A 24,984-nucleotide genomic window follows, 5' to 3' on the forward strand; every position below is an offset into this window, starting at 1 on the left:
GGTCCCAGGTTCAAATCCCGGGAGCGGAGTGAGCGCCCGCTGTTAGCTCCAGCTTCTGCCAACCTAGCAGTTCGAAAACATGCCAGTGTGAGTAGATCAATAGGTACCGCTCCGGCGGGAAGGTAACGGTGCTCCATGCAGTCATGACCTTGGAGGTGTCTACGGACAATGCCAGCTTTTTGGCTTAGAAATGGAGATGAGCACTGTATTGACGTGCGGTTTTTTTAGGTTTTTTTTTTTTTTTACAGTATTTATATTCTGCCCTTCTTTCTCACCCCGAAGGGGACTCAGGGCGGATCACATTACACATATAAGGAAACATTCAATGCCTTAACATAGAACAAAGACAAGACAAACACGGGGCTCCGAGCTGGCCTCGAACTCATGACCTCCTGGTCAGAGTGATTCATTGCAGCTGGCTGCAGCTGGTTGCTCAACAGCCTGCGCCACAGCCCAGCATGTTTAATTGTGTTTTAAAAGGGTCAATATTTCAGTTACTCTGCACTCATGAGTTGGTTGCCATGGAGAAGTGGGCGGAGCAACCGTTAGTCTGTGCCCTGAGGAGGTACAGTTAAGACTGATCCTCAGTTGAAGGGATCAGGGAGCCTCAAATGTTTGATTTTGAGTCAGTTTAAAATAAGTTTGGTGACTTATTTTAAGTTAGTCTGTGCCCTGCTGAGGTACAGTTAAGACTGATTCTCAGTTGGAGGATCAGGGAGACTCAAGTGCTTATTTGAGTCAGTTTGAAATAAGTTTGGTGACTTATTTTAAAGTAGTCTGTTTCCAGATAAGGAACAGATAGTCTGTGATTGTAATTCACAGGGTGACTGCAGTTAAAGCAGTAGGGAAATAAGTTTGAATCACCTCAATATAGCTTTGCAACTGTTAATCCAAGTGCCTCTAAAGAGAAGTTACTGTAACCGTTAAGCTTGTGCCTGAATAAACGTGTTATTGTTCTTTCTAACATCTCAGCTTCCGTCATCTATATTACCATCTAAAGCAAACAAGGAAAAGGAAGAAAACCCAAAATTTAAAAGTCTCCTCTCAAAGTAGCTAGTGGTTATATCTTCCAATAGTGGTGGCAAGACTTGGTAATCCCTTTAACAGCTATATAACCCAGAATGCCAAGGCAGATAATCCACAGTATCTGCTTTGAACTGGATTATCTTGAGTCCACACTGCCATATAATCCAGTTCAGTGTGGATTTTATACAGCTGTGTAGAAGGGGCCTCATAGTATAATCAAGTTCTAAGCAGATAATATAGGATTATAAATATAATATGTAATAATTACTGTGGAATAATAATACAGAACAATATAATCTCTAAAATCAGGACAGTAAATAAAGAACAAAGTAAATAAATAAAGATTCAAAGCATCCAGAGAAGGATCCTCCAATGGACTCTGAGGCAGTGAGTTCCACTGTTGAACAGCTCTTCTTATGATCAGCAAGCTTGTAACTTTTGAAAAACATTTCTGTTGTTCAGGTATGAAATCCAGTACGCTCCCCAACCGCCTCCAGCTGTGTGCCAGTTCATCACCACGACAGAAATGACATTGCAACGATACGCAGCCGATATCAACAGCAGGCTGATCCGACAAGTGGAACGGTTGAAGCAAGAAGCAGTCACGGTTCCAGTCTGCGAGGAGCAATTGAAGGAAATTGAGCGTTGCATCAAGGTCTTCCTTCACGAGAACGGAGAAGAGGGTTCGCTCAGCTTAGCCAGTGTGATCATTTCTGCTCTCTGTACACTTACCAGGTGAGAGAATTCTTAAAAAATTTGCAGAGGCAGTTAATGGTTTCTAATTTTTAACCCTAATAATAATAATAATAATAATAATAATAATAATAATAATAATAATAATAATAATAATGGGGCTGCTTACACTGGGACAAACCCAAAACAGTATTACACCAATAAAAACAGTAACACAATAAAATCACAGTATAATAACACATCTTACAAAAGTTAAAATACTGTATATACTTATATAATGTCCTGGATAATCAAGAAGCTTGGATAAGTGAGACTCTACTGTAATAATAAGATCAGAGTGAAATAATAAATGTATTAATAATAATAAAAATAGAGTAAAAGAAATGTAATAGTAGCAATAATAATAGAGAAAAATAATAAATGTAATAATACCAAGAATAATAGAGAATAATAATAATAATAATAATAATAATAATAATAATAATAATAATATAATAACTTCATTCTTATACCCCGCCCCATCTCCCCGGAGGGACTCGGGGCGGCTTACATGGGGCCATGCCCGGACACAACAATATAAAATCAGAGCAAAAACGACAAAGCAAATCAACCAACAATAAAACATCAACATCGATAAAAACAGTCATAAAAGGTCAATATACAAAATAAAATGTTAAAATCATGAGTTGGATCCAAAGATCTGGGCCAAGGTGCAAAAAATGTCGAGTCATCAGGGAGGGGTAATTACCCAGCTGGCATAGTCATTAAAGTGCTAAGTGTAATAAATGTAATAATACCAATAATAATAGAGAAAAATAATAAATGTAATAATACCAATAATAATAGAGAATAATCCAGAACGTTGGATAATCGAATGTTGGATAAGCAAGACTCTACTGTAATAATAAATAGAGTAAAATAATAAATTCAATAATAATAAGATCAGAGTGGAATAATAAATGTAATAATACCAATAATAATAGAGAATAATCCAGAACGTTGGATAAGCGAATGTTGGATAAGCAAGACTCTACTGTAATAATAAATAGAGTAAAATAATAAATGCAATAATAATAAGATCAGAGTGGAATAATAAATGGAATAATACCAATAATAATAGAGAAAAATAATAAATGGAATAATACCAATAATAATAGAGAAAAATAATAAATGTACCCTATATTCTCAAGTATAAGTTGATCCAAATATAAGCCGACAAGGACCCTCACCCGAGTATAAGCCGAGGGGGGCTTTTTCAGTCTTAAAAAGGACTGAAAAAATAGGCTTATACTTGAGTATATACAGTATATTATCTGAGAAATTTTACCCCTTGGAAGACAACCATGAGGCTGATGTGTCTCTCAAGGAAAATGATTTGGACAGCTTAAAGGCTTAAAGGTTGAGGAGAAGTTCTCAATTCCACTAGCATTGCATTATAAGCAGCACTTCTGGATAATGACCATGTGTTTGAAGTGCATTGATTGGAACATGAGTCTTGTATCGATTGACAACCAAATGCCTTTGTCTAGGCGCAATCTAATGATGGAAGGTGCCGCATCGAGCGCCGGAGAGCAACTGGTCGACCTGACCTCGAGAGACGGAGCCTGGTTCTTGGAGGAGTTGTGCAGCATGAGCGGGAACGTGACCTGTCTGGTGCAGTTGCTGAAACAGTGTCACCTGGTCCCACAGGATTTAGATATTCCTAACCCATCCGAAGCATCAGAAGCCATCCATCTGGCAAATGGAGTCTACATATCACTTCAGGTGTGTGTTTTTATACAACCCTTGTTGTGGTGTGATGATATAGGTCAGTGATGGCCAACCTATGACACACGTGTCAGCAGTGACACGCCTAGCCATTTTTGCTGACACGCTGCCGCATGCAGATTGATTGGATGACTATGTCTTTTGTGGCTAAATTTGGTGTGATTTAGTCCAGTGGTTTTGTTGTTTACTCCATGGGAATTATGCAAATTACACTTTTATATATATACTAGCTGTGCCCGGCCACGCGCTGCTGTGGCAAAGTATGGTGGTATGGGAAATAAAGTATTGAGGAATTGGTGGTAGTTAAGGTAAAGGGTAAAGGTGTGGAATCCAGATAATCCAGTTAAAGCAGATAATATAAGATTATAAATGGGTTATATAGCTGTGTGGAAGGGCCTTGAGTCTACACTGCCATATAATCCAGTTAAAATCTGATAATTTATATTTTATAGGCCGTGTGGAAGAGGCCTAAGTGAGGCCTAACTCTGCCTGTCCCTGGGTGAGTGGGTTGCTAGGAGAGCAAGTGGGCGGAGCTTAGCCTTCTAACTGGCAGCAATTGGATAAAAACTGTTATTCCTCTCCCTCTAATTAGGACTTTATTTTTCTTTTCTTTTTGTTGTATCAACCTAGAGGCATGGATGATGGGTTGTGTTGTCAATTTTCGAGGTTGTGGGGTTTATTTTTGTTGTTTTGGTGGTTGCCAGGATTCCATCACTCTTTTATATATATAGATATATATTATTCTATTATTATTGTAGTATATTATTATATTATTACTATTATATTATTATTATATTATTCATTATTCATGACTACATTGAAACTACAACCGAGAGAAATCAGCGTGGAAACTGCAAGAGGTACCATAGATTGTTGTACATGGAAATAATGGTAGTAAATAGTTTTTGATTTATTAAATACAGTTATATATTACAATTGTATATTTTTGTTATTTAAACTATACATATTGTGAAATTATGGTTTTTTTCTCAAAGTGACACACCACCCAAGTCATGCTAGGTTTTTTTTTGGTGAATTTTGACATACCAAGCGCAAAAGGTTGCCCATCATTGATATAGGTTGAATATCCCTTATCTGAAATGCTTGGGATGAGAAGTACTTTTGAAACACACATACATAGTGAGATTTTGGAAACGGAGCTTGAGCCTAATCACAGGAATCATACATACCTTATGAGCATAGCCTGAAGGTAATTTGGTGCACAATATTTTTGATGATTTTTTGCATGAAACAAAGTGTATGTGCATTGAGCTATCAGAAAGCAAAGATGTCACTGGGTTGCTGTGAGTTTTCTTTTATAATCATTGTTTATCACAATGTCTGAAGGGCCAGTTATAGCAACAATGGTTTGAACCACCCAGACTTTTCAAATTTTATCCAGATTTGGGATGTTCATAGTAGTTGTGCCATCTGACATTAAATATGTCTCTTGATTTTATTTATAGAGAATTTTGCTGCTGCTATTATTATTATTATTATTATTATTATTATTATTATTATTATTATTATTATTATTATTGACACAGCAAACAAGATATATATCCTGGATTTTGTATCACAGAATCACAAGTTGAACACTTCCCAAGCTTTAAGGACTGTGATTATTATTATTATTACTAGCTGTGCCCGGCCACGCGTTGCTGTGGCGTCGTCCTAAGTGGGATTCCTAGGGGAATCCTTTGTTGGGAAGTGTTAGCTGGTCCTGATTGTTTTCTGCCTGGAATTCCCCTGTTTGCAGAGTGTTGTTCTTTATTTACTGTCCTGATTTTAGAACTTATATTGTTCTGTATTATTATACCACAGTAATAATTATATATTATATTTATAATCTGTATTATCTGCTTTGAACTTGATTATACTATGAGGCCCCTTCTACACAGCTGTATTAAATCCACACTGAACTGGATTATATCGCAGTGTGGGCTCAAGATAATCCAGTTCAGAGCAGATACTGTGGATTATCTGCCTTGGTATAGTGGGTTATATAGCTGTGTGGAAAGGCCTTGAGTCTACACTGCCATATGATCCAGTTCAAATCTGATAATCTGTATTTTATAGGCAGTGTGGATCAGGCCTAACTGAATCCTGGCTGCTAGGAGATGAAGTGGGCGGGGCCTAAAGGGGGCAGAGCCTACCCTTCTGACTGGCTGCCAGGGTTGAAAACAGCTCTTCCCCGTCATCTAATTTGGACTTTATTTTCTAGGTTTTTTTGTTTGTTTAAAAGACATAGATTGGATGACTATGTCTTTTGCGGCCAAATTTAGTGTGATTTGGTTCAGTGTTTTTTTTGTTTACTCAGTCCTACAAACGTACATTACATTTATATAGATATAGATAGATAGATTGCCCATTTGAATGTAATTTGTCTCTTCCCCATTAGCTCTTTTTGAAGATCACTTCTAGTTTTACATGTCAATAAAATAATTCTTTTTAAAAAATCTCAGTTGAAGCGTGGAGGCAGTATAATAATAAAGAAAAAATTAGTTGTCTTTTGTTTTGATCCTTACATGTTTCTTTGTTCTTCTTATAGGAACTGAATTCAAATTTCCGCCAAATCATTTTTCCAGAGGCTCTTAGATGTTTAATGAAAGGAGAATACACCTTGGAAAGCATGCTTAACGAACTCGATAATCTCATTGAACAAATTACTGACGTCCCTTTGCAAAGCCTGGTTGAGTCTCTTCAAGCTTACTTAAGAAATGCAGCCATGGGACTTGAAGAAGATGTGCATGCTCATTATATTGATGTTGCAAGGTAAATAAAGAGATAAGTAGATCATATATTGCAAGTAATGGAAAAGTAAACACTGATAAGGGAGAGTAAGATGAGAGATAAATAGATCATATATTGCAAGTAACGGAAAAGTAAACATTGATAAAGGAGGGTAAGATGAGAGATAAATAGATCATATATTGCAAGTAACGGAAAAGTAAACACTGATAAGGGAGGGTAAGATGAGAGATAAATAGATCATATATTGCAAGTAATGGAAAAGTAAACACTGATAAGGGAGGGTAAGATGAGAGATAAGTAGATCATATATTGCAAGTAATGGAAAAGTAAACATTGATAAAGGAGGGTAAGATGAGAGATAAATAGATCATATATAGCAAGTAACGGAAAAGTAAACACTGATAAGGGAGGGTAAGATGAGAGATAAATAGATCATATATTGCAAGTAACGGCCTCCCGGCTCCGCTGCTGGCTTGACCCAATTATAAGCCGGGTGAGGCTTTTTCAGCTCATAAAATGGGCTGAAAAACTCAGCTTATCTTCAAGTATATATGGTAAATTGCCAGTTCCTTCACCACAGGCAGAGATACTGCTTTAGTCACTTACTATGAAGTATCTGTGGAGAATGGAACATGAATGATTGGATCTTCGCAGTCGTTGCCCCATACAACATTCTCTTATTTCTTTAGGTTGCTTCATGCCCAGTATGGTGAATTGATTCAACCAAGAAACGGCTCAGTTGACGAAACACCCAAAATGACAGCAGGACAGATGCTATTAGTAGCATTTGATGGAATGTTTGCTCAAGTGGAAACAGCATTTGGGTTATTAGTTGAAAAGGTATACTTGACTTGCTGATGTGGCTGGCTTTGTAAAGCAAGATATATAGTAATATGTAATACTATAATATATTCTATGTACATATGGCTTGTAAGCCGCCCTGAGTCCCTTTCGGGGTGAGAAGGGCGGAATATAAATGTAGCTAATAAATAAATATAGATATAGAAGGCTCGCAAACTCATTCTTTGCTTGATTTCCGTTCAGCTGAACAAGATGGAGATCCCCGTGGCGTGGCGCAAGGTGGACATCATCCGGGAAGCCCGCAGCACCCAAGTTAACTTTTTTGACGATGACAACAATCGGCAAGTTCTAGAAGAGATCTTCTTTTTGAAACGGCTGCAGACGATCAAGGAATTTTTCAGACTCTGTGGTACATTTTCTAAAACGCTTTCAGGTAAAAAATTTGAAATGACCCCATTTTCCTTAACATTTTGTTTCAAGTATTATTTTTTTTATCCTGAGCCTTTGTGTAGAATAATATTACAATGTAATACATTAATAATAATAATAATAATAATAATAATAATAATACAGTATTGCAATTGTATATTTATATTACATGTAATATTACTCATAATATTGCAATATAGTGCTTTAATACAATATAGTAATATATAATATATAATGTATATACATATAATATTGATAATAATATTGTAATGTAATACAATGTAATAATAATACACTATTATAATTGTACATTTATATTACATTTAATATGACTAATAATATTGCAATATAGTGGTTTAGTACAATAGAGTAATATATAATGCTTACATTGTGCTATACTAATAATATAATATAATGTCTATACATATACTATTGATAATATTATAATGTAATACAATATAATAATAACAGTACCCTATTATAATTGTATATTTATATTACATGTAATATTACTAATAATATTGCAATATAGTGCTTTAATACAATATAGTAATATATAATATATAATGTATATACATATAATATTGATAATAATATTATAATGTAATACAATATAATAATAATACACTATTATAATTGTATATATTACATGTAATATTACTAATAATATTGCAATATAGTGGTTTAGTACAATAGAGTAATATATAATGCTTACATTGTGATATACTAATAATATAATCTATTGTATCTATATATAACTTGTAAGCCACCCTGAGTTCCCTTTGTGGTGAGAAGGGTGGGATATAAATGTCGCTAATATAAATAAATAAATACATAAATAAATAAATAACCTATGGCTGTAGCCAAGCAGTAGTACGGTTATACAAAGGAAGTAGTATTTAGTTATTACTCTTATATACCTATGTATATATAAATGTCACTAATAAATAAATAAATAGAAGGCAGGTGCAATTCCTTATATCAGTTCCCATGTGTGAAAAATGAAATAAAGACACTAATTCACACGAAACCCTGTAATTAAATACAAACCAACAGCTGTAGCAAACTCATATCTATGATTGCACACTACCCGTTCATTGAATTTCCATCCAAAACCTATTATTTCCATCATTTATTATTGGACAGTTGCATATTACTTACATGTGAATGTTGCAATTGGCCAGCTTGATTAGCTTTTCAGCTTCAAAGCCTGGCTGCTTCCTGCCTGGGGGGAATTCTGTTAGGAGGTGTTAGCTGGCCCTGATTGTTTCTTGTCTGGAATTCCTCCGTTTTCTCCATTTACTGTCCTGAAGTATCTACAGAAAGATGGAATAGCCATTTCCCTTGCATAGAATATTGCATTAATCAGTATTACTGAGGATTTTAGTTTTATTACAGTTCTTTGTAATGCTCTTCTTCTCAAAGGCATAAGCTCCATTGAAGATCAGAACACTGTGAATGGGCCGGTGCAGATGGTCAATGTGAAGACTTTGTACCGGAACTGTTGCTTCAATGAAGATCAAATGGCCAAACCCATCAAAGCCTTCACGGCCGACTTTGTCCGGCAGCTTTTAATCGGCCTCCCCAACCAGGCTTTGGGTCTGACGCTGTGCAGTTTCATCAGCGCCCTGGGCGTGGATATCATCGCTCAAGTGGAGGCCAAGGATTTTGGGGCGGAAAGCAAGGTCTCGGTGGACGACTTGTGTAAGAAAGCGGTCGAGCACAACATCCAGATTGGCAAATACTCCCAGTTGGTTATGAACAGAGCGACGGTCCTGGCCAGTTCGTACGACACCGCCTGGAAGAAGCATGACTTGGTGCGGAGGCTCGAGACCAGCATTTCCTCTTGTAAGACCAGCCTGCAGAGAGTGCAGCTCCACATCGCAATGTTCCAGGTAGGTGAGCAGACCACGCCTGCATCTTTCCTCCAGATGTTGGGAAACTAGCCATCTATGAGCGCTGTTTTGAGACAGAGTGAATTGTTGTTCTCTACTGGTCAGGATGCCCCTTGAGAATTATTTTATTTATTTATTTTATTTACAGTATTTATATTCCGCCCTTCTTTCTCACCCCGAAGGGGACTCAGGGCAGATCACATTACACATATAAGGCAAACATTCAATGCCTTAACATTGAACAAAGACAAGACAAAACATGGGGCTCCGAGCTGGCCTCGAACTCATGACCTCCTGGTCAGAGTGATTCATTGCAGCTGGCTGCAGCTGGTTGCTCAACAGCCTGCACCACAGCCCGGCCCCAATGTGATATGTATATTTTATAGCAGTGATTCCCAAAGTGGGTGCGACAGCGATCCAGGGGGGGCGGTGATGGCACCTATTACGACATGGGGCGGGGCCAGGGGAGGGGCGGGGCCTCTTCCCAGGTGCTCAGACAGGGCTGAGCACCTGAGGCACCTGATAGGACACGGGGCGGAGCTAGAGGAGTGGGCGTGGCTTCTTCCCAAGAGCCTGAGACAAGGCTGAGAATCTATACCTCTCTTGAGGCGCTTTTTGGCACACAGAGGGCGGGGCTAGGGAAGGGGGCGGGGCCTCCTTCCAAGAGCCCGAGACAGGGCTGAGCCTCTATACCTCTCCTGAGAGGCCTTTTAGGACTAAAGGGCGGAGCTAGGGAAGGGGTGGGGCCTCTTCCCAAGAGCCTGAGACAGGGCTGAGCCTCTATACCTCTCCTGAAAGGACTAAAGGGCGGGGCTAGGGGTGGGGGCGGGGCCTCTTCCCAAGAGCATGAGACAGGGCTGAGCCTCTATATTTCTCCTGAGAGGCCTTTTAGGACTAAAGGGCGGGGCTAGGGGTGGGGGCGGGGCCTCTTCCCAAGAGCATGAGACAGGGCTGAGCCTCTATACCTCTCCTGAGAGGCCTTTTAGGACTAAACTGACCCTACACTTCCCACAAGGATTCTGCTTTGGTTGTCCTTGGTTTTCTTCTCCCACAAACAAGAATGGACTTTGTCAGTCAATCTCCAATATGTCAAGCTGATTTTAAAAATTATTTTTCTTTCCAAAGTGGCAGCATGAAGATCTCCTTGTCAATCGTCCACAAGCCATGACAGTCACTCCTCCTCCTCGGTCTGCCATTTTAGCCAGTATGAAAAAGAAACTTCACACGCTTGGCCAGATTGAAGCTTCTATTGCAGCAGTTCAGGTAATACTAATAACTATATTAATATTCTTTGTTTGCATTACGCTGTATTTCCCCGAGGGGACTCAGAGCGGATTACAGAATACATATATGGCAAACATTCAGTACTGTTATATAATTACCATATATACTCGTAGTTGAGCCTTGTTTTTCAGAACCTGGAGGCCATGGCTTGCAATATATGAGATATTCCTCTCTTACCCTCCCTTATCAGTGTGTTTTCCAAACCAGCCGGCAACACAGCGTTTTGCCACACTCAAATACTACTTCTCAACATAGTCGCCATTCAAATCTAGGCACTTATCATAGCCATGAATGAGCTTGGCAACTCCTCCCCCACCAAACTCTGCCGCTTGCGTCCTCAATCAGTGTTTTGGCGACGATGTGCAGCTGCGGGAAGGGGTGACCGGCTGGTTGAGGACGCAAGCGGCAGAGTTTTGTGGGGAAGGAGTTGCCAAGCTCATTCATGGCTATGATAAGTGACTAGACTTGAATGGTGACTATGTTGAGAAGTGGTATTTGGGTGTGGCAAAACACTGTGTTGCCGGCTGGTTGAGGACGCAAGCAGCAGAGTTTGGTGGGGAAGGAGTTGCCAAGCTCATTCATCGCTATGATAAGTGCCTAGATTTGAATGGTGACTATGTTGAGAAGTGGTATTTGGGTGTGGCAAAATGCTGTGTTGCTGACTGGTTGAGGACGCAAGCGGCAGAGTTTGGTGGGGAAGGAGTTGCCAAGCTCATCGCTTTGATAAGTGCCTAGATTTGAATGACGACTATGTTGAGAAGTGGTATTTGGGTGTGGCAAAGCACTGTGTTGCCGGCTGGTTGAGGACGCAAGCGGCAGAGTTTTGTGGGGAAGGAGTTGCCAAGCTCATTCATCGCTATGATAAGTGCCTAGATTTGAATGGTGACTATGCTGAGAAGTGGTATTTGGGTGTGGCAAAGCACTGTGTTGCCGGCTGGTTGAAGACGCAAGCGGCAGAGTTTGGTGGGGAAGGAGTTGCCAAGCTCATTCATGGCTATGATAAGTACTTAGATTTGAATGGTGACTATGCTGAGAAGTGGTATTTGGGTGTGGCAAAACACTGTGTTGCCGGCTGGTTGAGGACGCAAGCGGCAGAGTTTTGTGGGGAAGGAGTTGCCAAGCTCATTCATCGCTATGATAAGTGCCTAGATTTGAATGGTGACTATGCTGAGAAGTGGTATTTGGGTGTGGCAAAACACTGTGTTGCTGGCTGGTTGAAGACGCAAGCGGCAGAGTTTGGTGGGGAAGGAGTTGCCAAGCTCATTCATGGCTATGATAAGTACCTAGATTTGAATGGTGACTATGCTGAGAAGTGGTATTTGGGTGTGGCAAAGCACTGTGTTGCCGGCTGGTTGAGGACGCAAGCGGCAGAGTTTTGTGGGGAAGGAGTTGCCAAGCTCATTCATCGCTATGATAAGTGCCTAGATTTGAATGGTGACTATGCTGAGAAGTGGTATTTGGGTGTGGCAAAGCACTGTGTTGCCGGCTGGTTGAGGACGCAAGCGGCAGAGTTTGGTGGGGAAGGAGTTGCCAAGCTCATTCATGGCTATGATAAGTACCTAGATTTGAATGGTGACTATGCTGAGAAGTGGTATTTGGGTGTGGCAAAACACTGTGTTGCCGGCTGGTTGAGGACGCAAGCGGCAGAGTTTGGTGGGGAAGGAGTTGCTAAGCTCATTCATCGCTATGATAAGTGCCTAGATTTCAGAATACGGGGAGATGTCCTGCTGTTTTCCAGAATTAAATTTGTGAACTATGACCGATGGCATAGTGCAACTATCAGTTCTGCATTGTATCAACAGAAATGCTAGGATGTCATCATTTTTTGATTTCTCCTTCTTTTACCATCTCAGGAAAAGCTGGCAGCCCTTGAGGCCAGTATTGAGCAACGCCTGAAATGGGCCGGAGGGGCGAATCCAGCCTTAGCCCCGGTTCTCCAAGATTTTGATGCCACAATCGCTGAAAGACGAAATCTTGTCCTCAAAGAAACACAAAGGGCCAACCAGGTACTGCGAATTATATTTGGGGTCTACTTTATTTGTGAAGGCCACAGTTTTAGATCTGATTGTTCTTCAGTGAGATGGAGGCAGGGTATAAAAATAAAGTTGTTGTTGTTGTTGTTCCCCAAAACTAATCTAAATGAGGTACGATCAGCCCCCTTTTTACAGGCCTTTTGTTCACCAATTAAAACCTTTCTGTGGAGCCAGGATTTCCCAGATGAATGATAAGAGGCATTGCCCGTCTGATAATAGTCCGATAATATTTGACAAATAACCTCAGTGGCCAGACGTTGGTGCTTGCTGTAAGTTTTAACTGGGTTATTGTGTGTTTTCCTGGTTGTACGGCCATTTTCCAGAAGTATTCTCTCCTGATGTTTTGCCCACATCTATGGCAGGCATCCACAGAGGTTGTGAGAGTTCCTGGGTGGGAGGAAGAACTCTGGTCTGTTGGAGGCCAGTGTGAATGTTGTAATTCATCACCTTTGTTAGCATTCAATGGCCTTCCCAGCCTCACCTCCTGGCCTGGGGGAATCCTTTGTTCAGAGTCGTTAGCTGCCCCTGATTGATTCCTGTCTGGAATTCTTATGTTTTCAGAGTGCTGCTCTTTCTTATTTACTGTTCTGATTTTGGAGTGTTTTAATGCTGGTAGCCAGATTTTGTTGTTTTCATGGTCTCCTCCTTTCTGTTGAAGTTGTCCACATGCTTGTGGAGCATAAGGAGCAGCACTCCGAAAACAAAAGAGGTCCAGACAGGAATCAATCAGGGGCAGCTAACTACTCTGAACAAAGGCCATGATGTGAGGCTGGGAAGGCCATTTAATGCTAACAAAAGTTATTAATAACAACAGTCACATTGGCCTCCAACAGACAAGAGTTCTTACTTCCACAGATATATAAACCTTCCTTGCTTAGTTTTTCCATATACCTCACAACCTCTGAGGATGCCTACCATAGATGTGGGCAAAACGTCGGGAGAGAATACTTCTGGAACATGGACACACAGCCTGGAAAACACACAGCAACCCTGTGATCCTGGCCATGAAAGTCTTTGACGAAACATTAAGTTTTAACTGTTTTATATGATATGCTAAATTGGTTTTTTATATTGGTATATGATGTGCAGCTGATTATGTATTGTGTGCGGATGTATTTGTATTGGTTTTGTATTTTGTAAGTTGCTTTGAGTCCCACCCACGGGAGAAAAGCGGGATAGAAATGCAATAATAATAATAATAATAATAATAATGGGATCTGCGCGCATCATCCGAAAATACATCACACAGTCCTAGACACTTGGGAAGTGTTCGACTTGTGATTTTGTGATACGAAATCCAGCATATCTATCTTGTCTGCTGTGTCATACTATGTCTTTGTGTCAATAATAATAATAATAATAATTGAATTTTAACTTGTGATTTCTGATTATTTTTCCTCCTGCTTTCTCCTGCAGGTTACTTTCCTTTGTAGCAACATCATTCACTTTGAAAGTTTGCGCACCAGAACAGCAGAAGCCTTAAACCTTGACGCTGCCTTGTTTGAGCTTGTCAAACGTTGCCAACAAATGTGTTCATTTGCATCACAGTTTAACAGCACAGTGTCTGAGCTGGAGCTTCGTTTAATTCACAGAGTGGTGAGTAAAGGAGATGGAGACAGAATAAGATGTTTTACCCCTACTAGCCAGAGGTAAAACATCCTATTGGAACTGTATTTTGGATTTAAATTGCTCTCTGCTCCCCGTCTGTGCTCTGTTTTACACAAGTCTGGTTTCTGGAGACAAAATGTTCTTACGCATCCAAAAGTCACATGCATTCAAAAACACAGTTAATGTGAATCAAGAAGTAAGGGACGTAGTTGAGGATTTACAAGGGAGGTACTGTATATACTCGAGTATAAGCCTAATTTTTCAACCCTTTTTTTAAGACTGAAAAAGCCCCCCTTGGCTTATACTCGGGTGAGGATCCTGGTTGGCTTATACTCGAGAATATATGGGATATTTATTATTTTTCTCTATTGTTATTGGTATTATTACATTTACTATTTTTCTCTATTATTGTTGCTACTATTACATTTATTTTACTCCATTTTTATTATTATTAATACATTTATTGTTTCACTCTGATATTATTATTGCATTTATTATTTTACTCTATTATTACATGTATTATTTTCCTGTATTTATTATTATTATTACTACATGTATTATTTTACTCTATTATTATTAAAAGGATACATAAGCACCTTGACATTGAAGAAGTTGAGAATAATGATTTGATCAGAGTTGGACAGTCTTATCTCAAATTTGAGCTTGATGTAAATATTCAAAAACATTTAACCTACTGATGCCTCAATTAATGTAATTTAATCTTATTATTATTACATGTATTATTTTCCTGTATTTATTATTATTATGATTACATGTATTATTTTACTCTATTATTATTAAAAGGATACATAAGCACATTTACATTGACGAAAATGAGAATAATGATTTAATCAGAGTTAGAAGTCTTATATTAAATTTGAGCTTTATGTAAATATTCAAAAACATTGAACCTACTGATGCCTCAATCAATGTAATTTTATTGGTATCTATTTTGATTTCTGAAATTTACCACCCTCGGCTTATACTGGAATTGATGTTTTTCCAGTTTTTTTGTGGTAAAATTAGGTGCCTCAGCTTATATTCGGGCCGGCTTATCCTCGAGTATATACGGTACATGTCTTCTTAAGGATAAAAATGTCTGTCTTGTCTTGTTTAAACATTTGGTGAAACCTTTCTTTGCTTTAGGGCACCAATCCTGAGCATCCCATTGGTAGTTCGGAGTGGCTCATCTCTGCTCACAAGCAGCTGTCCCAGGACACTTCCACTCAGAGAACTGTGCAGACTGAGAAGGAGCAGCAGATCGAAACTGTGTGTGAAACCATTCAGAACCTGGTTGATAGTATCAAAAGCGTGCTGACCGGGCACAACAGGCAACTGGGAGATGTCAAGCACCTGCTGAAAGCCATGGCAAAGGTGGGTGTCCTTTATCTGAAAAGCTTGGGACCAGAAGTGTTTTGAAATATTTGTATTTGCATATATGTATATCGTAAGAGTTGGACTGAAGTCTGAACTTGAAAGTCATTTATGCTTCACTAGCTTGGGGACCTGGGTTATTAGAAGAAGGCACTGTTTGTTTTGGGATGTTCAGAAATATGACTTAAGTTTGGTCCAGATCTGTCGTTGGCTGGGTTCAGTGCTGTCTGGATAAGGGTGAACTACAACTCCCAGATTCCCAGGACAATCACCCCCAAAGCAGGCCTGTATGCACAATTGGCTATGTTGGGTTTGTGTTCCAAATGTTTATCCACATCTGATGTCAGCAGGGTTCAATACTTTCTGGATCGAGGTGACCTATAATTCCCAAAATCAAGGTCCATTCCCCTAAACCCCTGTAGTTTGTTTAGTTGGTCATGAGGCTTCTCTGTGGCAAGTTTGGTCCAGATCCGTTGTCGACTGGGTTCAGTGCGCCTGTGGCACAGGCTGGCGAGGAGCCAGCTGCAGCCAGTTGCAACAAATCACTCTGACCAAGAGGTCATGAGTTCGAGGCCAGCTCGGAGCCTGCGTTTGTCTCTGTCTTTGTTCTATGTGAAGGCACTGAATGTTTGCCTTATATGTGTAATGTGATCCGCCCTGAGTCCCCTTCAGGGTGAGAAGGGCGGAATATAAATATTGTAAATAAATAAATAAATAAACTACAACTCCCAGAGCAATCACCCCGAAAGCATGCCTGTATGCACAGTTGGCCATGTTGGGTCTGTGTGAATCTGATGTCAGCTGGGTTCAGTGCTTTCTGGATGCAGGTGAACTATAACTCCCAAAATCAAGGTCCATTCCTATTACCCCCTGTAGTATGTTCAATTGGTCATGGGGCTTCTCTGTGCCAAATTTGATCCCAATCTATTGTCGGTGGGGGTCACAGTACCAGTGAAAGTACTGCAAGTCCCATCATCCATGACCAGTGTGGTCCAGATGCATTGTTGTTTGGGTGAACAGGTCAAGTACAAGTCTTGTAAATCATGGTGTGAATTCTCCCCTTACCTCTTGTTCAGTTGCTGATCAATTCCTCTGTTCACTGTTTGCCAGGAAATGGTATGAAAGGGTTAAGGGAGAGGCAGTGGGCGGGGTCATGCAAATGAAGAAACCCTGGAATGTCTATTCTGGAGGAAAAACAGAACATCTAGGATGAAATGGGCCCCACATGAAAGCCTTCACTTGTGTGGGGGGCAGGATGGTGTTTGTGGAGGACACGGGAAGGGTTTGAGTGACATGTTCATTGCACTCACTATAACCTGCAATGTCAGTGGAGGGAGTGACTTGGTGGCTCCTCAGCACTGGGAACGGTGACCTGTTTGTTTAGGCCGGAGGCTGTCTATGTGAGCAGACACCCGTGCCATATACATACATACAGATTTTTCACTTTCATTATGGATATAGATATACATGTAATACACAATACATGAGCGTGTGGTGGGTACTGGATTGTATAAGTCCTGAGCTGGGAGAGAAAGGCCTTCTGTTGGCAAATGTCATATACACATTCTTGGACTTTACAGTCACATCTCAAAAGATAATTTACAGCGACTATTTCTTTATTCCAGGATGAAGAGGCGGCTCTGGCTGATGGCGAAGATGTTCCCTATGAGAACAGTGTCAGACAGTTCTTGGGAGAATATAAATTATGGCAGGATAATATCCAAACGGTTCTGTTTACGTTAGTTCAGGCGATGGGTCAGGTCCGCAGTCAGGAACATATTGAAATGCTGCAAGAAATCACTCCGACCCTGAAAGAACTGAGAACCCAGAGTCAGAGGTAGGCAGACGTGACTGCTTCTTGGCTTATTTGACTCAAGGTGAACATTCTAGTTACTAGAATCATAGAAACTGATAAAATCCTCAGTGCAAACTTCATTGGATGTTCTTTAGTCCGAAGAGACAAACGTTTTTGAGAGCAGCTTCAGGTTAAGGAGTTTTAAAGTAAATGGTGTGTTTTATGTGTTTTATGTTGTCGTATATTTATTTTGTTTATAATAGAAGAAGAAGAAGAAGAATATATATCCATTAATCTTATAAAAGCATTTCCCCCTGAAATATTTGTTAATCTCTCCTACAGATATATAGGCATTTCTCCCCGCATGCATTTGCAATCCCTATGTACTTACATATCTGTATCTATCTATCTATATATTAATTTTATATATGAATTTTCTCCTCATATGTTTGCAGGTCTTTGCAAATCCTGTATACATACTGATTGATGTCCCTGTATATCTGTATCCATATATATATATATATATATATATATATATATATATATATATATATATATATATATAAAATAACTTTTATATCCCACCCTTCTCACCCAGCAGGGGACTCAGGGCGGCTTACAATAAAACACACATATAAAACCTGTACAATACACTATAAATCAGTTAAAAATTAACTTACATAAAACATTCATAAAACGCATTATAAAATACAGATAGGCGTGTTCAAGTTTAAAAGACTGGGTCTGTCAATTGAGTTCCAGCGTGTATACACACACACACACACACATATTATTTAACCTACTGATGCCTCGATTAATGTAATTTTATTGGTATCTATTTTTATTTCGAAATTTATCAGTAGCTGCTTCATTTCCCACCCTCGGCTTATACTTGGGTCAATAAGTTATCCCAGTTTTTTGTAGTATTCGGGTCGGCTTATACTCGAGTATATAGGGTATGTTTTGCTGGGCCCTTTGGGGAGATGGTGGCGGGATATAAGAATAAAGTTGTTGTTGTTGTTATTATTACTAACAGTGCCCAGCCACGCGTTGCTGTGGCAAAGTGGTGGTGATATTGGTTAAAATTGTTGTGGAATTTTTATTTGACGTTATTTGTATTTTTAATGAATTTTATTGTAACTTACCTTTTTTATTTATTATATTTCATTATTTTTGTTGTATTATTTTTAGTTATTTTGTTATTATAGTATTTTATTTAATTATTTATTTTATTTATTTTTTAGTGTTTTTAATTATTTTAGTGTTTTTTTATTATTTTTTTTATTTTCTTATTTGTATTTATTTTATTTTTTATTCTTTTATTAACACTGCTAAGTGGGTTGCTAGGAGACCAAGTGGGTGAAGCTTAGCCTTCTAACTGGCAGCAATTGGACAAAAACAATTATTTCTCTCCCTCTAATTAGGACTTTATTTTTCTTTTCTTTTTTTTTTGTTGGAACCTAGGGGCAACGATGGTGGGTTGTGTTGCCAAATTTCTAGGTTCTGGGGCTTGTACTTTTGTTGTTTAGTGGGAGGAACGGACACCATTACTCCTTTTTATATATATAGATTATTATTATTACTACTACTGTTTTGAGATACTGATTGGTATGAAATACCTGAATGTCTCCCCATTTCCTCAAGATGTAGAAAAAATGTATTTTGTGTAATGCACCATTCTTATACAGGATTTTCTCTTGGGACCTTGAAATGCGTACATGCATTTATGGAGTTTTCTTATTTTTCCTAGTGTCTACAACAACCTAGTAAGCTTTGCATCGCCGTTAATCACGGATGCTCCCAACGAATGCTCGAGCCCAACGTCTGCTGCGACGTGTCAGCCAACATTTGCTGCAGGTGAATTGGTCCTCTAGATATTTTGCACTCCCGAGGGATTGTGGGAGTTGTGTATACATTATCATCATCATCGTTCCCTTTTAATTGGCATCAGGGCAGCCTTCCCACTAGTTGGGTTCTTTCTCCTGAAAGATGCGGGTTTCAAGGAACAATTGACTCACCCTCCTTCTAGGGTTGTATTATTATTATTATTATTAGCGACATTTATTTATTTACTTATTAATTTACTACATTTATATGCCACCCTTCTCACCCCAAAGGGGACTCGGAGTGGCTTACAAATTACATTCACATACAATACATTCTATTATGAGCATAGTACAATACTAGCATTAAATTACTATATTGTACTATATCATTACATTGTAATATTATTAGTAATATTAATATGTCACTAGCACAGCCTCCAAGACGCCAAAGATGGGAAAGCCTATATACCTCTATCTATGCACATTTGCTTGTCTTGTCAGAAAATAACAGCATTGAATGTTTGCCGTATATGTGTTCGGTGGTCCGCTCTTTGTCTCCCTTGGGATTAGAAAGGCAGAATAGAAATACTGAAAATAAAAAATAAATACAGTGTTCCCTCACTTATTGCTGGGGTTAGGTTCCAGGACCACCCGCAATAAGTGAAAATCCGCGAAGTAGGGACGCTATATTTATTTTAATATTTATATATTGTTTTAGTAGTTATCCTCTATTTTAAGCCTTTATCAACCAATTGTATGTTGATAAATCACCTCCTTCTCCTCCCGTTGCCACTTGGGCTCCTTTTCTCTCCCTTTGGCTTCTCCTTCCTCCCTTCCTTAGGCTGTAAATTGTAATTTTTTAATGATTTATAATAGTCTTTTAGAGTTTACTAGCTGTGCCCGGCCACGCATTGTTGTGGCGAAGTATAGTGGTATGGGAAATAAAGTATTGAGGAACTGGTGGTAGTTAAGGTAAAGGCTAAAGGTTTTCTCCTGACATTAAGTCCAATTATAAATGGGTTATATAGCTGTGTGGAAGGGCCTTGAGTCTACACTGCCATATAATCCAGTTAAAATCAGATAATCTGTATTTTATAGGCAGTGTGGAAGAGGCCTAAGTGAGGCCTAACTCTGCCTGTCCCCTGGGCTGAGTGGGTTGCTAGGAGAGCAAGTGGGCGGAGCTTAGCCTTCTAACTGGCAGCAATTGGATAAAAACAATTCTTCCTCTCTAATCAGGACTTTATTTTTCTTTTTGTTGTATGAACATAGAGGCATGGATGAGGGGTTGTGCTGCCAAGTTTAGTGTTTCTGGGATGTGTAGTTTTCTTGTTTTGTCCTAGGCCGAAATTTCATTACTATTTTATATATATATAGACTAGCTGTGCCCGGCCACGCGTTGCTGTGGTGAAGTCTGGTGGTATGGGAAATAAAGTCTTGAGGAATTGGTGGTAGTTAAGGTAAAGGCTAAAGGTTTTCTCCTGACATTAAGTCCAATTATAAATATTTCCTGCTTCTTAGCGGGGGGTTGGACTAGATGGCCCTTGAGGTCTCTTCCAACTCTACTATTCTATGATTCTATGATTCTATGATTCTAAATGGGTTATATAGCTGTGTGGAAGGGCCTTGAGTCTACACTGCCATATAATCCAGTTAAAATCAGATAATCTGTATTTTATAGGCAGTGTGGAAGAGGCCTAAGTGAAGCCTAACTCTGCCTGTCCCCTGGGCTGAGTGGGTTGCTAGGAGACCAAGTGGGCGGAGCTTAGCCTTCTAACTGGCAGCAATTGGATAAAAACAATTCTTCCTCTCCCTCTAATTAGGACTTTATTTTTCTTTTCTTTTTGTTGTATGAACGTAGAGGCATGGATGAGGGTTGTGCTGCCAAGTTTAGTGTTTCTGGGATGTGTAGTTTTGTTGTTTTGTCCTAGGCTGAAATTTCATTACCCTTTTATATATATATATAGATTGAAAAACTGAAAAGTGAACCGTGAAGTAGTGAGGGAAGACTGTAAATACATTCTGCAAGCCCTTTTTCACACACATACTTTTTGAGCCAGGAATCTGAAGTCAAGACCTTGTTTTTTCCTTTATGTTTCTAGCGGTCCGTAGCAACACGGGGCAGAAAACCCAGCCGGAGGTGATGTCGCAGAATACAAGGAAGGTCATTCAGAAGAACCTGGCGCCATCCGCAGATACTCCTCCGGGCGCAATTGCCGGGACTGGGAAGAGCGTTGTGTCTAGCCCTAAAAAGGCCATCCGGGACCCTAAAACAGGGAAAGGTAAGTTGTAAACAAAGTAGAACGTTGGACTTTTCAGTGAGCAAAACACATCTGAATTATTATTTTTTTATAATACTTTTTATTAAGATTTCTTTTATAGTACAATAATAATATAATAGTAATAAAGAAGGAATAGTAAAAGAAAAAAGGAAAAGAGAAAAGAGAAAAAGAAAGGTTAATATATAGATATGAAAAAAGGGACATAAATAGAACAGATTTAAGACTGCAAGTTATAGTATCTATTTTACTATGTATATTACCTACACTAAATGGTATATATTCTGGAAAAAATTAATTAAAATTTTGTTATTATTGTTATAGTTACCTAATTGCAGTATATAGAAGAATAGATAGATAGATAGATAGATAGATAGAGAGCATAGGCGAAGAAGAGATTGAGATATAAATAAAGGTTAAAATTATCAGGATAGAGAAACGATGTTACATAGCAAAATGATTGGTTGTTTTGACTTCCTGGTAACTTCCAGAGGTCTGTTCCTTTTCTATTTTTCTGTTCTATTCTTGTTCTTTTCTCCCTTTCTTCTTTCTTCCCCTTTGTTTTTGTACATAGTTTTGTTTTTACGAATAGTTCTTATCATCTGAATTATCAAGATATATTTTCCGGTTTGTGACTTTTGAAAATTGTATTTAGCACCAGCAATCTATATTACCACAAAATAATATACAGTAGAGTCTCACTGATCCAAGCTAAACGGGCCGGCAGAAGCTTGGATAAGCAAATATCTTGGATAATAAGGAGGGATTAAGGAAAAGCCTATTAAACACCAAATAAGGTTATGATTTTACAAATTAAGCACCAAAACATCATGTTAGACAACACATTTGACAGAAAAAGTAGTTCAATACGCAGTAATGCTATGTAGTAATTACTGTATTTACGAATTTAGCACCAAAATATCACGATGTATTGAAAACATTGACTACAAAAATGGCTTGGATAATCCAGAGGCTTGGATAGGTGAGACTCTACTGTACATTCAAAAATATAGAAGAGGGAAGGAAACAAAAACAAGAAAAGAACAAAATGATTATTCCACCAACACAGATCTAATATATAATCTCACTGAAGTTGGTAAAAGCCATAACCATAGCTTAATTACGTCCTTCGAGTTTGTCTTTCTTGCAATATCTATGCATTTTTCCAGCCTTCAGAAAGCCTTCCTCTGGCATCCCTGATATCTTTAGAAACCACCTTAAATTGTGTTAAGCAATGTTGTGAAGGCCTCATAGTATAGCTAGGAATACAGGAAGACATTTATAGATTACTAGCTGTGCCCGGCCACGCATTGCTGTGGCGAAGTCTGGCGGTATGGGAAATAGAGTATTGAGGAATTGGTGGTAGTTAAGGTCAAGGGTAAAGGTTTTCCCCTGACATTGTCCATTATAAATGGGTAATACAGTAGAGTCTCACTTATCCAACACTCGCTTATCCAACGTTCTGGATTATCCAACGCATTTTTGTAGTCAATGTTTTCAATATATCGTGATATTTTGGTGCTAAATTCGTAAATACAGTAATTACTACATAGCATCACTGCGTATTGAACTACTTTTTCTGCCAAACTTGTTGTCTAACATGTTTTGGTGCTTCATTTGTAAAATCATAACCTAATTTGATGTTTAATAGGCTTTTCCTTAATGCCTCCTTATTATCCAACATATTTGCTTATCCAACATTCTGCCGGCCCGTTTATGTTGGATAAGTGAGACTCTACTGTATAGCTGTGTGGAAGGGCCTTGAGTCTACACTGCCATATAATCCAGTTAGAATCTGATAATCTGTATTTTATAGGTAGTGTGGAAGAGGCCTAAGTGAGGCCTAACTCTGCCTGTCCCCTGGGCTGAGTGGGTTGCTAGGAGACCAAGTGGGTGGAGCTTAGCCTTCTAACTGGCAGCAATTGGATAAAAACAATTCTTCCTCTCTAATCAGGACTTTATTTTTCTTTTTGTTGTATGAACATAGAGGCATGGATGAGGGGTTGTGCTGCCAAGTTTAGTGTTTCTGGGATGTGTAGTCTTGTTGTTTTGTCCTAGGCTGAAATTTCATTACCTTTTTATATATATAGATTGAGCAGTCATTCATTTTCATATAGTGTGTTAAAATGCTCCAGATTACACGTTTTTTTAATGTTGTGATGATTAAAAACCATTTCAAAAAGCGTACATAAATCCAAAGCCTAGTATAAAATGTATTCATAGATACAATTTTTTTCAAGAAAATGTGCTTTAAAACATTAACAAATCATAGTACCATTGTTTATTAATGTTAAAAGGCGACAGTTTCCTATCTCAGATATATTAAAATGGAGTTGTTGTTTTTTTTTGAAGCTGTGCAAGAGCGGAATTCATATGCAGTAAGCGTGTGGAAGCGTGTCAAAGCCAAACTAGAGGGCCGGGACTTGGATCCCAACCGGAGAATGTCTGTGGCTGAACAGGTGAGCAATCTCTATTTTCTTCTCCAATCCCCCAAAGTAAAATTTACTTCAGATAACCTCATCAGCTCAGTTGTATATGGTGAACATTTTAACAAATACGGTCTTGTTGGATGTTGTTGCTGAATAAGAACAGCAACCCTTGAATCTTCCTTTGTGTATCTGTGTGGGATTGAGACGTCTGTTATCTTGTAAATATAAGAACAAAAAGTGGTTGATTACTAGGTTTAAACTCGGCCATTATTACATAGTTTAAGAATAAATCGTAAATAGTAATAAATCTATATATGTGCGTTTTTCCCATGAACAACAAAACCACTGAACCAAATCACACCAAATTTGGCCACAAAAGACATAGCCATCCAATCTATGTCTTTCAATAAAAAAACCCTAGAAAAATAAAGTCCAAATTAGAGGATGAGGAAGAGCCGTTCTCCCCCGGCTGCCAGTTGGAAGGGCAGGCACTGCCCCCTTTGGGCCCCACCTACTTCATATCCTAGCAACCGCCTCAGCCACAATGGATCAATGAACAATTGAGTCTCCTTGACCCCATCAACCTGGAATCAATCTTCCCTGTGCCTCATCAGACACAGACTGACTCTCTTTTTTAAACTCTGCACTTCTTCAACTAAACGGCAGTTGGCTCCGCCTACTTCTCCATGGCAACCAGCCTCTGAGTGCTGAGATGCAATAACTGTAATACTTACCCTTTTAAAACACAAACACACAATTAAACATAACATCTGTAAACCAAAAATTCGTACTTCATTACAAGCACTAACCCCTAGAGTCGGTCACGACTGGACTTAACATCAGAGGAAACCTTTACCTTTTATACAAAATATTATAGTAAATTATCTATATATATAAAAGAGTGATGGCATCAGGGCAGCGGACAAAACAACAAAACTACAGGCCCCCCAACCTCGAAATTTGACAACACAACCCATCATCCACGGCTCTAGGT

The 24,984-nt window shown here is 38.9% G+C and overlaps 1 protein-coding gene across 1 annotated transcript in view; it reads left to right on the forward strand.

The window, feature by feature from the left end:
• The window catches only part of smg1 (SMG1 nonsense mediated mRNA decay associated PI3K related kinase), a 108,171-nt gene that overhangs the window by 81,240 nt on the left and 1,947 nt on the right, over positions 1 to 24,984 (forward strand). The window contains exons 48-61 of the mRNA XM_062964534.1: positions 1,489 to 1,761; positions 3,249 to 3,483; positions 6,038 to 6,261; positions 6,930 to 7,080; positions 7,285 to 7,474; positions 8,896 to 9,365; positions 10,491 to 10,628; positions 12,503 to 12,655; positions 14,099 to 14,278; positions 15,437 to 15,664; positions 17,290 to 17,501; positions 19,210 to 19,316; positions 21,385 to 21,564; positions 23,914 to 24,020. Coding sequence (XP_062820604.1) covers positions 1,489 to 1,761; positions 3,249 to 3,483; positions 6,038 to 6,261; positions 6,930 to 7,080; positions 7,285 to 7,474; positions 8,896 to 9,365; positions 10,491 to 10,628; positions 12,503 to 12,655; positions 14,099 to 14,278; positions 15,437 to 15,664; positions 17,290 to 17,501; positions 19,210 to 19,316; positions 21,385 to 21,564; positions 23,914 to 24,020 — 2,848 coding nt within the window. The remainder of the gene's footprint in view (positions 1 to 1,488; positions 1,762 to 3,248; positions 3,484 to 6,037; positions 6,262 to 6,929; positions 7,081 to 7,284; positions 7,475 to 8,895; positions 9,366 to 10,490; positions 10,629 to 12,502; positions 12,656 to 14,098; positions 14,279 to 15,436; positions 15,665 to 17,289; positions 17,502 to 19,209; positions 19,317 to 21,384; positions 21,565 to 23,913; positions 24,021 to 24,984) is intronic.

This window comes from Anolis carolinensis, unplaced genomic scaffold (assembly GCF_035594765.1).
Source record: "Anolis carolinensis isolate JA03-04 unplaced genomic scaffold, rAnoCar3.1.pri scaffold_13, whole genome shotgun sequence".
NCBI classification, from domain to species: Eukaryota; Metazoa; Chordata; class Lepidosauria; order Squamata; family Dactyloidae; genus Anolis; species Anolis carolinensis.